The sequence below is a fragment of the Drosophila biarmipes genome, chromosome 3R (genome assembly GCF_025231255.1).
Source record: "Drosophila biarmipes strain raj3 chromosome 3R, RU_DBia_V1.1, whole genome shotgun sequence".
NCBI classification, from domain to species: domain Eukaryota; kingdom Metazoa; phylum Arthropoda; class Insecta; order Diptera; family Drosophilidae; genus Drosophila; species Drosophila biarmipes.
In genome coordinates, this window is record NC_066616.1 from 12,348,648 (window position 1) to 12,366,716 (window position 18,069).

The following is an 18,069-nucleotide window of genomic DNA, read 5'->3' on the forward strand; positions in this document are numbered from 1 at the left end:
GTTGGGGTCTTGGCGATTTCAATTACCCCGACAATGGGCTGCAGATTGCGCGGGTGGGCGGGGGCAAACCCTTTTCTCGCCGGTCGCCTGCGTGTGAAAGTAAGAAATGCGGGGCAGAAAAGACAACTTCCAAATAAATTATAAATTACAACAAAGCAGGGGAAGCGTAAAATATGCGAAACGAAAGCGAAGTCTCCGCCAGAAGGCAGCGCCAAAGGCAGCCGCGTGTATTGTACTGTGCTCCAGCGGTTCTTTCGTATTCTGCCGTCGTCTCGCACTCTTTATCGCCTCCCCCCGCCCCCCCTCTAATTATGAAGCACTCCGGTCCGCGGCTCCGGGTCTGGAGGCCTCCAAGTGTGCGTGAGCGGAGAACACTCGCTGGTTCTTACGCTCGTAACAGTGACCCAGTCTCGGCCCGCGCACACATAGGCACGGCTCGGAAAGAGTCTCTGCCCGGCACCCGCTGTCGTCATCGCCGGACCAGGCGTTCCATTTCGGTTCCATTTCGGATCCACTTGCGCCCACGCCGCCCTCGCCGCCCTCGCCGCCCTCGCCACGCCCCCGAGGGACGACGTCGCTTGGCGGATCAAAGTCAGAGCTGTTTTGGGCTTTTCACGCCTTCAGAGTCAGTACCGACCCTTGAAAGCAAATGTTATTGCTATTGGATTGGCATAATTTTCGAGGACTACACTTTGTATCTTTTGTAGGAAAGTTTTAGACTTTACCAAAATAACATCAAAAGAAAGTTTCCAAATTCCATAATAGTAACAATAAATATTATAACTATTATATTGATAATAGTTTCGAGAACCCCACCTCATTGTTGCCAACAAAACTAGTTTATTTCATAGGAAGGTTTTATATTATTTATCAGCATTATAAGGTCTTAATGCTATCGCCCATTTATAAATAATATTACTATTAGATTGATGTTTCCGAGAACTAAACCACTTTATTGTCGATAAAAAGTATTTCATTTATAGCAAAAAATAAAAATAAAATTATATTCTTCAACAGCTATAATAGTAACAAGAGAACTTTTGTATCGATATTTCCAAAAAATAAACCACTTTATAGCCAAAAAACTTCTTTAATTTTTAGGAAAGTTTTATACTACTTATCATTATAGCCAAATATTAATTAAACTTTCCCATGGCTATCGTATACCAATAAATATTATACCTTTTACTATAACTAGTTTGATTTATAGGAAAGTTTTATATTTTTTATCAGTATTATAGACTCTCATAGTTACAATACTCGCAGGGTACACAACGTTCGGTTTCGTGCACTGCCTCCCCATTTTCATTCTTATCCGCCGCTTGGAGGGCGCTCACAGTTCAATTGAATCCAATTGACCAAGTGCGTGGCTCTTGTCAAGCAAATACATTTGCTTACGTATACTTAATTTACGAGGCGTATACGTAATGCAACGCCCACCAGTGCACCGGCGGCGGCGGCGGCGGCGGCAGATTATCCAGTCGCGGTATGGGAATGGGAATGGAAATGGAAATGCTAATTGAGCCCATTTAGAGCGCTCTGCTCTTCTGGCCGACTGCATGCACTTCACTGCTCTTTCGCCGCTTACCTTTGACTTTGTCCCTTGGCAATTGCAGCAGCTGCGACGCAGTTGGTGATGCGGGACGTGGCGGTGATCCAACTCTGCCGCTTAGCCGACTTCTCGAGCGGTTTCATCACCGATTCCGATCTGATAACACTACGTGTAAGTGCAGCTGAGAGCGCAGTAGTCCACAGTACGAGGGGAATTCTACAACCATGAGTAACCACCTTGGAATTGTACTTCTTAGTCAAGGGAACAAACTAACTTAGGTAAATTCGAATTTCATTTAAAATCTCTGTTTATTTCGCTTGTTTTTAATGTACCCTTGCATATTCTGGTTCGGAATTCTTATTACTTAAAATATACGTATTACTATTTCTGCTTTCCGGGAAGTTTAACAAATAAAAACGAATATTTATAGGTTTCTTTGAATGCCCATGCATATACCCGTATATTATCTGTCTAATTTCAGAGACTGCCTCAACCAGACCAAAAACCACCTACAAATGCTGAACCATTCGAAAAAGTTTTGAGCTTACATTTTCTATAAAGTGGGTTCAGTTGGGCACCTAAAATTGGACAATATTTTTCAGATCTGACAAGATACTTTTACATCATGGATTTTCTAACTTAACATTTATTTACATGTATGTACCCTCAATATCATCCAAGTTCCTAGTGAGGCACGATCTATATATGCACCCCTCGAGACACTCGACTATCGGTGTCAAAACTCTTTGCCAACGGCACTATTTCCATTTCCATTTCTATTTTGAGCCGCTTTGCATTGCTGATGTCATTTGTTTTCTATGCATATTCTGCTTTTTGCCGAGTTCCGCTCGGTCCAGCTAGGTATGGGTTGCTCGACTTCCATCTCAGCTGGGACTGTTGCCATTGCTGTCACTTGGCGGGGTGATACATCAACTGCGCAGCCCATGAGGTGCAATTTTTATGGCTGACCCGCGATCCCAAGGCGACTAAGAGTAAGAGCACCTCTCGCGGTAACAACATTTCTTTGTCGATTATTTCGTATTTCGTCGAGTGTGCTTTTTCACTTTTTCTCGCATGCGCTTGTGGCAAGAACTTTCTCTTCTAATTGAAAGCAGTTCGATGGGGCGGGCGATAAGCGAGCGAGGCAGGGAAGGGGCAGCGGTCTGCTAAGCCAAGCATCCAGCTGGGCATCTTTGATGAACCGGCTGCGGCGTCGGATTGACGTGGATGTGGCTGTGGCTCTGGCTGTGGAGCTGGTCGGATGCCCCGGTCTGAGTGGTCTTGCTCGGCGGAGTGGCGAGTGGCCAGTGGACAGTGGAGCGGATGGATGGCGACCGGCGATCGGCGATCGGCGACCGGGTAGTGAGACATTTCTTATGTTTCTGCTTTAATGGGAACTTTATGCAGCCGCAGGCATTTTATCTCTCTCGCCTCGATTTGAATACGGAAAGAGGCGACGGCCAACGATAAGCGCCGGCCAGTTGAAAATAAATAATAAATATTTAAGAGTAGAAGCTCTCGGGATGCTGCTGCTGGGGCGGGGTGCCGGAAAAAACTGCCACTGCGCGGGCTGTGGATGAAAGCCAGCGGAGAACTGGTCGCTCGCCTGGAAGACTTTTGGTCTTGGCGCTGGTGCTTTTTCATTTTTTGTATCTCCGAGTCGGTTTTTTTACTTTTTTTCGGTGAAGCTGTGGCATGTCTCGGGCTTTGCGGCTCGGCGGCTGGGTTTCTTTGGCTTCTAATGGCAGCCGTGAGGTGAGAATCGATTTAGTTCGGTTTACGACGATCCCAGATACAAACGCGAAAAAGTTTCTTTTCGGTGTGTGCTGTGCGGCGGATCCGAAAAGTACCACCAAACACTGCCAGGAGTCGCCCCCAGGGGAATAGGAGCTGCCCCACACCCACGGAAATAATCGCAGAACTAACAGCGAGGCGCTCGTGAAAGTTCCCGGCTAATTGCGGCAGGTGTTAATCACGGCAATTACGAACTACAAATTGCGCACCGCACTCGGGGTAAATCAATTTCCGTTTTTGCGCAAAAGATCATCCAGCAAATTGATTATTATTAATGGCCGGAGTGCCACAGTTGCCTAAGTGAGCGTGTCTTGAAGTTACAGCCGAGACCAGCCGACAGCCGGTGGTCTGTGCAATTTCTCTGAGCTAGGTAAGCCCGCGATTTCCTGGCGGCTATTGTTACTATATGTAGGTGGCTTTGGAGGTGCGGACCCTTGGACGAGGAAGCGGAAAGCGGCCTTATGCAAGGCAAAACTCTAGGCCTAGTTGCATAATTTTGGTAAACTAAATTTGGTGACTATAAGGCAGGGATAGGGGTATTTATTAAGGTGTTAAAAAGCATATTTAATCGGAAAAGAGTGTCAGGGTAGAGATCATATCTTTATACTCGTATTTCTGTTACAAAATATGAGCCTTTTGATATGGCTATTAAATATTAAATAATACTAATATCTTTAAACGATTTTTTCAAATCTTGATTGATAAACTATATCCTAAGTAAAGATAATATTTATATCTTTATACTTTAGTTTTCAAGTATGCGCCTGTTGAAGGGGGTAATTCTCAAACATAAATATATAGAGTATATTCTTAATACGGAAAAATATTTCAAATTATAATGATATCTTTTTTTTATTTTATATCTTTTGTTACAAATATTGATTTATAAAATATATCCTAATGACAGATGTCATCAATATTGTGCCATATATTTTATTTCAAATTTATCTTGAGAACTTTCCCATATTATTGTAACGCCTTCAACAATGCCCATCTGGGCAGTCCATTAGCATTATTGGACGTGCTGGGGCAGTGTATAAATCGTAGGTAGAGTTACCGGCTATAAAAATGTATTACATAGACCACTGGCAGTCTTGACGCCTGTTATGCGGTCATTGAAGCATATAAAGTACTCCGCATTGCATCCAAATACGTAAAGTAAAACCAACTTAGTAAGCCCGAAAAACAGCACTAAAACCCTGAGCGATGAAGGAACGAATAAAAACTTGAGCAAAATAAGTGATTAACTTTTAATACGCTAGTCTCAAAAATAATTCAGAGAACTCAATCTTTTCCTTAATCACTCTTTGCCCCTTTATCCATCGTTTTCATCAACAACTAGTGACTTAGTTATTTCAAAAATGAATCCTGACTCATCTGAAATTTAATTTGAGCTCTTGATTAAGTCAATCAACTCTGGGCCAAAAAGCGTATTCAAATACAAGCGCTAAAATCAGTCGGCCAAAACAAAATGAAATAAATAACGCTGCAGAAAAAGTACAGAGAAAATCAACGAGAAGCAGAGGAAAGAGAATAATTTGGTTAGGCGATAATAAGTTGCAGTTGAAGTTAATTTTTTATTATTGTAATTAGCAGTGGGCAGCTCAAAAAAGGCTAAATTAAATAATCGCAAGCATTTCGCTGTTTCTTGCCATTTTTGATGTTATATGTTCACAGTGGCTGCTGATGTAATCGCATCGTCTGAATCACGAAAGAAGCAACATCGGCAGTTATGGCTCGATATTGGCGACCCAGGCGACGTAACTTTATTGATAATTATGTTTAATGCGCCCCTTATCGAGTCCAAATGGTTTCTGTGCAACTTTTGCACCCGAGGGCTAGATTTTAAACGATTTGAGGTTGGCGGGGACTCAGGCAATCGGCAGCCAATTACCTCATTCACCAAGTCCAAACTGCGTACACGTATTCCATGGAGTCTGTTACCCTTACAAAGGTTGGGACGTGAAATTCGTATGAATATTTAAAGAGGAATTCCAACAGTAATCTAGAAAATTAGCATGGATTATCATGGCTTAAGACCTTAAGATCTTATTTTAAAAGTCATTCATAAAATGAGTTACGCCGAGACCCGGTACGATAATCACAACCCCTTGAAACCCCATTCAAATATGACCCCCTAAGAAATGCATTGATTTATAGTCCTGAAACCACTGACACCAGTGTGCCTTCCCGCGGATTCCTTGGGCAACCTCCGCTCGCACTGAACTTGACAGCGAATAAACCATTCCAGAAGTCGCCGCTGGAATGTTGCAGCCATCACTGCTGGTGGCGTTGCTGCTCCTGCTGGTACACTTGGAAAATGCCAGCGGCAAGCCGCCCACCAAGGAGCTGCCCCGTCCGCTGATCCCGCTGCACGGCCACGAGGAGGAGGAGGAGCTGCACCCGGAACTGGAGGCTAAGATGACATTCCAGAGGACGCGGAACGGACGCTCGCGGCGGCCCAGCCTGATGGATGTGGCCTTGCAGCAGAGTGTGCGGCAGGGACTGGATGCCATGGCCGAGCTGTACGGTCGCATTCAGCCGGAGATGCTGCGCAATGGTGGGTACTACTACTAGTCATTCCTAACCCTGAATCAAATCCTCGAAATCCTCGGAATACCCGCTAAAGGCCAGACCCTGCAGGACAACCATCCGGCAGCCATGTTGTCCCGCTTCAATGCCCCCACCACCGACTCGGAGCGCCGGGAGATGGCCGCCTATGCCACCATCGCAGCAGCCAAGGCCTTTCGCAAAAAGTAAGTTCCAGGGGTCACATCACGGGTGGGTGATACACATATGCGGCTTGTGGCGGGCCATAAGTTCATCAGCCGCAAAAACGTGGCTATGACATATGAAAAAAGTTATTGGCAAAAGCGATGCGCATGATTAAAAACCAAAGTGGGTTCGTGGGTGGGCCAAACAGTGGGAATTACTAGGGTTGACTCATTAAATACCCTACAAATAATAATCCTGAAAGTAATATTTTATTACGTGGTAAATGCGAAAATAAGGCATTGTAGTCTTAATTCAGTTTTACTTTTACCTCAGTAAAGAAAGTGAAGTCCCACGAGTGTTCTGCACTTTCAGTTATTTTTATGGGCAGCACAGATATAAAATCTATTTCTATGAAAGACACTCTCTGAAGTCGAATAATGACTGATGTGAAGTGTGGGGAATTTCTGAGATTCGTGGAATGGTTTGCCGACTTTGCCAACAAAAATAGCACCCCACGACCCCCGAGCACCCACGATAAGTGGGCATGGCCCCTCTCGAGTTTCTGCCCGCGGGCAATCTAATGCAAAAAGAGGCAACAACTATGCACAACAATGAAAAAAGACAATGGCAAAAAGTAAGCAATATTATCGAGTTGAGGATACCTCCCCCTGAGTGTCTCTGTCCACAATTACCGCCGGCAACTTTCTCGCTTGATTAACGAGTTCTACGGCATCCATGGCAGCGGCTGCGGCGGCAGCAGAGCTAATGAGTTGGAGCTGGGAACCCGAATGGCCTGGAAGTGGGCTCAAGTGGAAGTGAGTCCCCCGGAGAGACCCCCCTGCAAATATCGAATCGTAGCCAAAGCCGATGGAGGTCCAACTGCGATTGCTCATGACTTAGAGTCAACTTTCACTTTGACATTGAAATGCCGCATAATTGGCAGACAAGACCAAGGCACCAACGCCGAATCCGATTCGGATCCCAAATCCAAACTCAATACCATATCCGCCAATATGAACTGCAGAGAAAAAAGTTTTCCAATAACTCTCAAATTCGATTTTGACATATTTTCATTAAAAATGATTGAAAATTCGGACTGAAATCGCTAGAGATTTTAATTCACTTACATGAGTGCCTAAAAGTATGCTATAATATTTTTAAATTCTAAATCTAAAGGCATTCATTCCGTTTATTATTTGAAAGCAAACTTCAAGGCGCAGCCAAGAGATTTTAAGTATAAACTGAAATTTGACCAATCAAGTGCTGGTTTTTTCGACTGTAAGCGCATTGAGGATAGGTGAAGGTAAATAAAAGCGGTCCGGGTTAAACGACCTCTTTGGTTGGACAGCGGAAATGGCAGACGCCACCACCTCCAACTCCAACTACATTTCCATCTCCGTTTTCATCGCCGATTGCTTGCAGTTTTTCCAGTTTTTCCGCTGGCAGAGTTTTCACTTTTCACAAACTGTGAAAATCCATGCGATTTTCCACACACAAAAACGCGTCGGGCCGAGAACTTTCACCCGGCGGCCGACGAAAAGGCAATTTACCCGCCTCAGCTCAGGTGAATTCGACTCAGGTGCAATGAGCTCTGACCGCGTCGAATGCAAAGCTGCCCGAACTCGCATTTATGTAATTGCAATCAATGGGGCGACAAGGAGTGTCGAGACATCGTTCCAAAAAGCAGAAAAGCAGACAATTGCCAGACAAAAGATGCTGACGATGATGGCCATTAATGGAAAATGCCTTTCGGTCCAGTCGACTGTGGACAATCAAATTACGAAATGGCCAACATGTTTGGTTTAATTAAATATCAACAAATGGCGTCAATGGTCCACCGATGATGATCGTCGCCGATGGGGCTCGTTAATGGTGCCAAAAGCAGCATTTAGCCAAATTAGAAGCCAAAGAAAGCGACAGCGTTAGAAAAATACATCGCACACTCGCAGGTAGAGCTACACATACAGCCGAACATCTGGGGAGCTTCAGCGCTCGGTATTCGCAATTTGATTACATCAAGTCGTCGGACGGGGGCAACAAAAAACAGGGAAAGGCAAAGCTTCAGCTGCTGCGACGTCGGCCGAGGCAGCGGCGGTACAGCCGATACGCTGGCGAAGAAAAAACAACAGCGAAAAAGACAGAAACTAAAACATGAGGCGACTTTCGTTTTCTACCAGCCAATTCGGCCTCAAGCTCCGCAAGTCGTACGAAAGTTTTTCGTATTGTGCTTTTTTCTCTGCTGTTTTAAGGGGGCATTGAACTGTCGTCGCCGCCGAAAGAAACAGAAACCAACGTTGCGGCTGCGCTTTTGGCTCTGCGTCGAGATTGCGTATACGCCGCGTGAACTCAAGGCAAAGGGCGGTTGCCCCTTTAATGGGCTTTTCTTCGCATAAAACAATGCTGTGTACGATAATTGGGCAGAGCAGTGACAACTGCACACACAAAGAGCCTGGGAAAATATGCATTTCCACTTTCACCTGCTGAAAAGCGGACGACTCGCTGGAAAACTGGAAAAACGTGCCGAAACAATTATACACTTGCGCATCCCCTTGGCGACCATCGAAAATGGCATTCAATCATGGCTAATTCACTTGGCTATTCGCGTGTAGAAAAGTGAAAACGCCTAGAAGATTGATCGCAAGATCGCAGGAAATTGTATGCCAGGCAGGAAGTCGGGTTGGCCAGCCCATGTGATCTGGCCGAGTAGAGACGCCGATTTGGTCTTTTCAGCTCAGATCAATTGGTGGGAAGAGCGAAGAGCAAGCACTTAATTAAGTCGATCAAAAATGGCAGCATAGCTATAGCTAAACATAAAGTAAACTACTGCTTAGCTAGTCTAGTGTATTAATAATATTGAAACACGGAGTTATGGTATTGTTAACCCCTTAACATCAAGTGTTTTTAAAAGCTTGTCTTATCTGCGTTCAAGTTGAAATTCTTGAACCTATACCCCATTTAAAGAGAATTCGTAAAGAGATTATTAATTTGAGGACTTGAGTCGGGGCTGGCAGATGTAATAATATCAGTAGAAAAGATTATTAAAAAAGTCTCATTTATTTTTGAACTAACTGAGCCCCTCCAAAGTTTTCAGCTCAGATAATAAATAATAATAACTTTATCGTTTTAAATTTGATTTGTAAAATTCGTGTTCCTCAGGAACTGGATGTTTTGTTAATTATTTAAAATTTAAAATCAAATTAAAAATTATTTTATTAAAAGTAAAAGTGGCCAGACCCTAAAGTTAGTTGGTTTCCATGCAACGACTCTCCTAACAGCCCATTCAAGTTCCATAAAAAGTGGCCCTATGCCGCCGCCTTCTGCCTACCCATAAACGCACTTTGCACTCCTCTAAAGCATGCTTCATGACCAAGTCATTATACCCCTTTGGCATTTCATCGAAATGAAAATTGACGAAAAAAGAGTTGCTAATAAACGCGGCAAATGGAAAGCAAAAGCGGGTAAATTAAGCCAGCGGCTGCTCGGCGATTTCTTACGCGTTTTCCCGCCTCAATCTCGCACAACGGCACTCAGTGGGCTTAATTCGATGGTGGATCCCATTTGGAGTCACCACCACGAGTGGCGAACTCGTTTCCACCGACTTCGCAGTCGAGCGTTTTATAAATAGAAGACGGTGGCCCGAGCAGTCGGCACTCGATCTCGAAATTTGAGCGCAGCCATGTCGTGTGGTCGTCCTCACCCGGTGGCGGGATGATGGTGCCGGGAGGTCCTGGCACCGTCATCCCGCTGCCCGCCACTGCATCCGTCCATCAGCGTCGATCTCTTTGCTCTATGGCAGCTTCCAGCACATCGATGAGCTGGCCCGCCAGTCGCACTCGCAGCGAATCTCCCTGAGGCACACCGCCCTGGAGGGCCTCTGTCCGCCGCGGGATCCGCCGCCCTGCATGCCCGCCTCGGAGCGGTACCGCACCCACGACGGCACCTGCAACAACAAGCGCCGGCCCAGGTGGGGCGCCGCCCAGATGCCCTTCAACCGCTTCCTGCCGCCGGAGTACGGCGACGGGGTGGACACGGTCCGGAGCTCCGCCGACGGCAGCACCTTGTCCTCGTCCCGCTTCGTCAGCCTCCTGGTGCACGGAGCCCGGGAGGGAGAGGCGCCGCTCACCCTGATGATCGCCCAGTGGGGCCAGATGCTCGACCACGACATGACCTCCACGGCGCAGCCGCGGTAAGTGCAGCCAGAATCTATTTAGTAGAGGAGCTATATTGTTTCTTGAATGTATTCCTAGAAGTATACTAACATATAATGACATAAAAATATACTTCAACTTTTTGTATATATATATATGTATATATATATATATTAAAATAAGTAATAATTTCAAAACTTCTTAGTACTATCCCTAAAAAACATCTATCACGAAGATGAAAGCTAAAGTATAATATCTTAAAACCTATTAATAACACCATGTATTTTTAGTTTCCTTTTAACCTTTTCTACGTTTTGTAACTAATAGTTAATTAAAAAGTTGACATACATTTTAACTAATCACAAATGTAAATAATTTTTACCCATCACAGCTCCATCAATGGCTCCATACCCAGTTGCTGTGGCGGCAAGGACTTCCACCCCGCCTGCTTCCCCATCAAAGTGCCGCTGGACGATCCTTGGTTGGCCCCACTCAAGGTGCGCTGCCTGGAGTTCCTGCGGTCGGCTCCGGCCCAGCGACGCGACTGTGTGCTCTCCTGGCGGGAGCAGACCAACCAGGTGACCTCCTACATCGACGCCTCGCCCATTTACTCGAACAGCGCCAAGTCGTCGGACAATGCCAGAGTCTTTCGGCACGGCCTGCTCGTCTATGGTCGTGGTGATCCCGCCGAGGATGTGTGCCAACGGGGGGCCATGGCCACCAAGTGCATTCGATCCGGAGACGGACGAAGTGGCGAGCAGCCGGGACTGCTGGCCATGCACCATGTTTGGGTGGGCGAGCACAACCGGATCGCTCTCGAGCTGAGCGAACTGAATCCCCATTGGAGCGATGAGAAGGTGTACCAGGAAACGCGGCGCATTGTGGGCGCCATGTTCCAGCACATCACCTTCCGGGAGTTCCTGCCCGTCATCCTGGGCAGGGAGGTGGCCAAGCTCTTCGACCTGGAACTGATGCCCTCGGGCTACTACGAACGGTATAGTTCCAAGGTGAATCCCACGGTTGCCAACGCCTTCGCAGCTGCCGCCTTTCGCTTTGGCCACTCTCTCGTCCAGAATTCCTACACGAGGTGCGATCGTCATCACAATGTGATCAATAATAGTGAGTGGGTGGCAAGGTATCCTTATTGATTGGTTTATAATCATTTCTAACTTTTTAAAGATGTCAGCCTGCATGAGGAGTTCCAGCGTGGTGACATTGGCTCGGCGGGCTCACTGCATCGACTCCTGCGTGGCCTGGCCTCCCAGCGGGCTCTCAAGAGGGATGAGTTCATCACCCCCGAGCTGACCAACCACCTCTTCCAAACCCCTGGCTTTCCCTTCGGCTTGGACCTGGCTGCCATCAACATCCAGAGGGGCAGGGACCATGGCATAGCTCCCTACAGTGCCTGGCGAGTGCCCTGTGGTCTCAGCCCCATCCTCAGCTGGGATGACTTTGGTGAGTTAGCACCAAGTTTTCCGTAATTTCGATATTATAAGTTAGTGATTTATAGTCAATAATGATATCTTTTTTAAAACAAAAGAATAGAATTGTATAGCAAAGAAAGACCACTTACATCAGCTCATTGAGAAAACTATGTATAGTAAAGATTCTTCAGCATTATTGCTCAGAATTGTATACAAAACGAACCAGTCGAGTTAATATTTTATTTATTGTTAATTAATTATTGTACTAACCATATTTTTTTTCAGCAAACGTAGTGGGTCCGGAGTCGGCGAAGCGCATTGGCCACGCCTACCGCAGCGTGCACGACATCGATCTGTTTGTGGGCGGCATCGCGGAGCGTCCTGTGGTGGGCGGTCTGGTGGGTCCGACCTTCGCCTGCATCATCGCCCAGCAGTTCAGCAACGCCAGGCGAGGGGATCGCTTCTGGTACGAGAACGGCGGCTTCGAGAGCTCCTTCACCCCCGCCCAACTGCACTCCCTGCGCCGCACGTCCCTGGCCCAGGTCCTCTGCCGCACGGTGGGCGGTGGCACCCTCCAGCCGCACGTCTTCATCCCGGCCGAATTCGAGGACAACGAGCGACAGACCTGCGGAGTGGGCACCCTCTCACCGATCGATCTGAGTCCCTGGTTGGAGCAGGATCCCTTCCACAATCAACAGGTTCCCGACCAGGTGTTCACCATCGGGCAGCCGGAGCTGGGTTCGGTGCAGGTCATCAAGGAGGAAAAGGCGGGCTTCTCGAACCGGGTGAAGCCCATCAAACCACAGGCTGAGATCAGCTCCTCCCCAGTGAGCGGGTTCCACCGACCAGCCAGCAGTGGAAACTCCAGCAAAGTTAGTGACAAACTCGACATCAGACGCAAGACAGTGACGAACAAGAACACCAACAACAACCGACAGACCGCACCAACTAGGAAGACTGGAAGTGGTGTTAACAACAAACTGGACAAGTCACCAAAGATCACGATCAACATCAAGAGCGTGAATGTGAGGAGACCAGAGGGATCGGGTCCCAAGAGAAGGGTGGTCATCAACAATGTGCCCGTAGAGCTACGAAGCTCAGGAGGGGGTAACGAAACTGAGACGGAGTCGCAGACGGGAATGGGAACTTTGACGGGGGAGGAGAACGACGAGGAGTTCAACGACGACGATGAACTGGACATGGAGGAGGTGATTGAAGTAAGAGCCAACAGGGACGACCCTTCAAGGACTACCGAGACAGAGACGAACACAACTGTAACTGACGCGAAGGCAACGACGGTTGGGGGGAACGAAAAGGACACCTCTAAGAAACCACTTGGACAGTCTACAGAAGCACCGCAGACGGAAAGACGTGACGCCAGAGACCTGAAAGAGCAGAAGGAGACAAAGACACTGGACCAGACCGGGGACTCTCGACTACTGCACCTTCAACGCAATCGGACCTTCACCATAAGGGACTTCCAGACCAGCTCCACCGTGAGCTTGGACCGCTCCACGCGACAGACCAAGGCGCCCAAGATCAGTAAACCCACGAAAAGGGCCGTCGAACTGAGACAGTACCAGAACAGACCGCTCTACGAAAGACCCCAGAAGGTGGTGGTCAACGGACCGAACGCCGACCAGTACGAGATTGAGATTAACATCAGACAGACGAACAAGAACCCCGTATCGCGACCCTCGACGACCGACTACGGGGAGTACACGACTGCCCACAAACCCTACTACGACTCGAACTACGCACCGCACTACGTGGACTACGCAAGTACTACTCCCATTCCACTGCCCAGCTATGGGTACCACCAACCTCTCTCCGAGATTATCTCGCAGGGCGTGAGGACCAAGCCACCGACCATTATCTATCTGAACGACAACGACGACAGACGAACGACGACCCGGGCACCGAACATCTTCCAGAACTTCCTGACCTTCGCCACGAACAGCTTCAACCCCCTGGGCATCCGACGACCCATGCCCACGACTCCGTCCCCCATCTCCCAGAGCCACAAGGATCGACCGCAGTTCGAGAACAATGTGGTCCACAGTCCCATCAGTAACTCACACATACTGAGCGGAGGCTCCACCTCATTCTCACCGCGTCCGGGCTCGGTGCTCTCGTATCCGGTGGCCACCAGTACTCAGATTGGCGGCAATCCCGCATCCGGTTTTCTGCACGCCTCTAGCAGCGCAGTGAGTTCGGGGCACTTTGGCAGTATCTCGGGAGTGGCCACGGCCAATGGGGCAGACAGCACTTTCAGCTTCAATATACGACCACCTCCTCGTCCGGAACTGGGATCGGTGGTGAGCTCCTATCCAAGACCTTCCAATCAGGGCGGTATAGTGGAAGGAGGGGGATCCTACAGACCAGACTACGCACCTGCCCAGAGCGAACTGTACTACGACAGAGAACTGAGCAGTGACCGAAATCCCAGTCCCTTCTCCGGGTCCAGTTCCGCTTTCAGACCACAAGCACAGACATTCTACGGACGGACACCGGAACTCAAGGAGGCGGGCACCAGCAACAACAGCAACGAACTGACCCAGACGGAGCACAAACTGTACCTACAGGACTACGACTATGTGAGCAGGACTCTGTCCAACTTGACCCACGACGAAAGTCACCCGACTGAAGAGGACGCGGACTACGTGTACGACGAAGACCTACCCAGCAATGACCTGGACCAGACGGAGACGCGGAAAGACACCGAACCAACAGAGTTCTCGACCAAAAAGTTTGACAAGGACGGCTACATGCGACCACAACTGATGCGGGTCTCGACCCAAAACTCGACCGGCACCAACGTGACCTCACTGGACGACAACTACGTAATGCCCATGCTGGAGAACAGGACGCAGACGGGTTACGTGACCGAGGTGCCCAAGCCCATGCTGTCCACCTCCAGCCGGACTGAGACGAACAGCAAGGTGACTGTCTTCCCGGACAGCCTGGGCAAGCAGTTGGGCAATGACATTCTCGCCGACGAGACGGACGACTACGTGGACGGGAACGCGGAGGCGCGACTGAAGGCCCAGAGGTTAAAGCAACTGGCCAGCGTGGCCTTCGCACCCATAACAGTACTGACGAAACCGGACCGACCGGACAACTGGGTGATCTACAACAAGGCCAGCGAGGAACCCCCTCTGCCACAGCCACCGACAGTCAATATGGATGTGGCGCCCACCGGAGAGGTGCCCACACCCATCAAAAACTTCAACAACGCCTGGCTGAAGCAGGATCTTAAGGTTCAGCCGGAAACATCGAAGGTTTCCATGTCGAATACTAAATCGGAAGATGTGCCAACCAGTTCGGAATCCTCTACAGAAGCGAGAAAGGACACAACTGGGGCAGCTGCGGCCAGTAACTAGATATGCCAAATTAGCCCTAGATTACCTATTTATTTATTTCTACTTTAGAAGCATGAATTAAATCGAAACTATTACTCAAAGTTCGCATACTGGTTGCTATATTGATTGGTTTTTGTCCTGTTCTCTTAGTGGAGGTACTAATACGTAAAGTATAAAATCAGACTTAAATTGCCAAACCAACTATTAGTTTGCGTCATCCTGAGGAGCGATTTCGTCAGCACACACACAGCTGTTGGATTTCATATTTTACAGTGCCAAAAATGTGACAATTCTTGGTTTGTACTTTATTATAATGCAGACTAAAACTAGTTTATCCGCTCAGAGAACACACATACGAATGCTTAACTAAGTAAGTGCCTCCCGACCTCTGGGGAGGGGCGACCCTGTTTCGATATTAACTTCTAATTCGGCATGTCCAGTTTGTGGTATTTCCTTTGGCGCACCAACGCTGTGCTAAATAGTGTAAAAGTAATTGGGCTACCAATGTAATCAACAGTATTATCAACATCATCATCAATTACGTACAAGTACAAGTATAGTTATGTGTATAATAAATTATGCTTGTCACCGATCGGCCTCTATGCGTGTTAGGTATAAAACGACTAAGTATAACAAAAATAATGTACACTTTAAGCTACAACACTTTGGGGTATTTGCATATTGAATTGCGTTTCTTGAACATCCTAGCCGCAAGCATATGTTGCAGCGCTCTACTTAAAGTACGTCCTCGATGCGTCCGCCGTAAATGATTTAATAATTCGCTATCGTTGGCAATTCATCTAATTAACGTCTGCTCCTCCGCTCCTTCCGCTAGCTTTTGTTATTTACAATCGTCGGCGATTCCCCTCCGGTTCTGGTGGTTCTCAGTACGTCGCGTAAATGCAGTTTTGAGTTGGTTTCAGTTTGGCTGGGTTGTGCGTTCTTCACCAGCGGATCTGGTGCTTGTACTGCTCGTCCACCGCAATGCGCTTGATAGTCTCGTAACCTAGGATAATGCTGAATGAGAAGGCTGCCGACTGCACCAGGCGGGCGGATAGGCCCTTGAAGAAGCAGTTCAGCTTCTCCTCCTGCCACAGCTCCCGGAAAGCGACGCTCATCGAGTCCAAACGGTGGACCTGGGGAAAGACATGGTTGTATAGATTAGGCTTGGGTGACGAGCATTTTCAATGGCAGAGATAAGAGAGCGTCGAGGCATCGTAAGAATTACGACATCTTTATTAAAAGTTGCAATCTAGAACTGATTTTACAATCAGAATTTCGATTTTTATGCTAAAGACACAGTAAAGAATGCAATTATTTTTAAATAAATGAATTCACTTATTTGGTATTTCAATTTAAACCAGATTTCTTAAAAAGTGTATAACCAATTTGGTTATGATTTTATCATTTTGATATAATGATATGTTAATATTCGAGCAAAAATGGCGGGAAACTCACCTGCAGGCGGGCGCGCACTATATCTAATGGATTGGTTAGTATTGTCGTTGTGAAGCCACCCAGGCTGCCAGCCACGCACTGGATAAACAGATGGGACACCCAAACAGGGCAGATGCGGAACAGTTCGTCTGCGAATAGAGTCCCAAATTAAATTAATCTTATCTCGCTTATAAGCGGAAGACCTACCCTGATAGAGGTGATAGAAGGCCCACCACATGGCCGAATTAGGTACGTAGGCCATCAGACTAGCCGTGTATCCACGGTAGAAGCCCCGGAAGCCATCGCGTCGCATTATCTCCCTGCCAATATCCATGGAAATGTGCAGGCGACTGCGACCGGGCCACGACTTGATGCCCAACGGATTGATATCGCCCTTGGAGCCGGCATGGGCCGACATTCCGAGGACCATGGCGTGCTGCGATATTACGTCGAAAGGAACTATGATGGTCTGGCCCACCAGCGAGGCACAGCCGCCGCCGGCAAGGGCCTTCATTCGATGCCCGGCTCCCATGTCGTTGAGCACATGGCGCACGCCCTCGTAGGTGCTGATGTAGAAGACGCCGGACACTATTTGCACGGAGGAGATCCAGAAACCTCTATACAGACCGGGCACTCCCTCTGATCGGTAGATCTTCATGGCGCAATCCACCATGCCCTTGTAGACATCGCTCTTGTGCTGCACCTGCAGTTGCGTCTTGATCACGGTGAGCGGGAAAAGGCAGCAGCGCACCGAAAAGGAGCTGAGCATGGAGAGGGGAAAGAACTTGGTCTTGTTCATCATGTCCCACTCGATAGTGCGGATGTACGGGGATCCGTCGGGGGCTACTCCTACGCCTGCTCCTCCCCCGGTGGGTGCCACCGCAAGGCGGGATGGGCTGGTACTGGTGCTTTCCGCCATCGCTGCTACCTGCTTCGAATGGTCCTGCTTCTCCCTCGTCGACACCTGGTGGACTGAGCGCGTCCGAAGAGGATCGTTCGCATGCGTAGAGGCTTTGGGGTGATGTGGGCTTCCTTCACAGCCTGCTGCGCGGCTGTCTCTGGAGGCATTCGACCTGCATGACTCTAGATCGGTTCCTTTGTTTCCGCGGTTATTGTTTCCGTGTATTTACATATATATCTGGGGATACAAAGCATCATCAGTACATTGACGCAACTCGGACGCATACGCACGAAAATCGTGCCCAAGGTCGCGAGACAGACACGGATTTCGAGGGTCCGCCCGTGACCTTTGCTCCGCCGCCAAGGCCAAGGGAACCCGGCGGAGTGGACAACGATTCGGCGGCAATCTAATCTATATATAACTTGGCGCCTCAGCCGATTCGGAGTTGTTATTATATAATGCGCAGACACCTGACTGAGTGGCCCCCAAAGCCCCCTCCCTTCGCCTTGCAAAAAGCACACACGGACGTAAACAAACTCTGAACAGGGAGTCTGGACGGGATTCGCCTGCCTTGCACACCGGCGGCTGGTGTCCCAGGTGATTTCGCGGTCACTCACCTACGCCTGTGTGGTTGTTTGGATACTTGCTTTGTACATATCACATAATAAATCTGATGAGAATGAAAATTGCTATAAGAGATTTTTTGGGAGTATGCAGTGTGGCCAGAGGAGAGGGA

The 18,069-nt window shown here is 48.2% G+C and overlaps 2 protein-coding genes across 2 annotated transcripts; one reads left to right on the forward strand and one right to left on the reverse strand.

The window, feature by feature from the left end:
* Positions 1-9,963: 9,963 nt before the first annotated feature.
* On the forward strand, positions 9,964-15,183 carry LOC108031765 (uncharacterized). Its single transcript, XM_017105472.2, has 4 exons — positions 9,964-10,247; positions 10,601-11,328; positions 11,389-11,664; positions 11,919-15,183. The coding sequence occupies exons 1-4, from the start codon at positions 9,964-9,966 to the stop codon at positions 15,014-15,016; spliced, it is 4,386 nt and encodes a 1,461-aa protein (XP_016960961.2). The 3' UTR covers positions 15,017-15,183.
* A 65-nt stretch (positions 15,184-15,248) lies between these two features.
* On the reverse strand, positions 15,249-18,069 carry LOC108031766 (solute carrier family 25 member 44). The gene is made up of 4 exons (XM_017105473.3): positions 17,951-18,069; positions 16,640-17,570; positions 16,454-16,581; positions 15,249-16,131 (listed from the first exon to the last, which is right to left on the reverse strand). The coding sequence occupies exons 2-4, from the start codon at positions 17,349-17,351 to the stop codon at positions 15,940-15,942; spliced, it is 1,032 nt and encodes a 343-aa protein (XP_016960962.1). The 5' UTR covers positions 17,352-17,570; positions 17,951-18,069; the 3' UTR covers positions 15,249-15,939.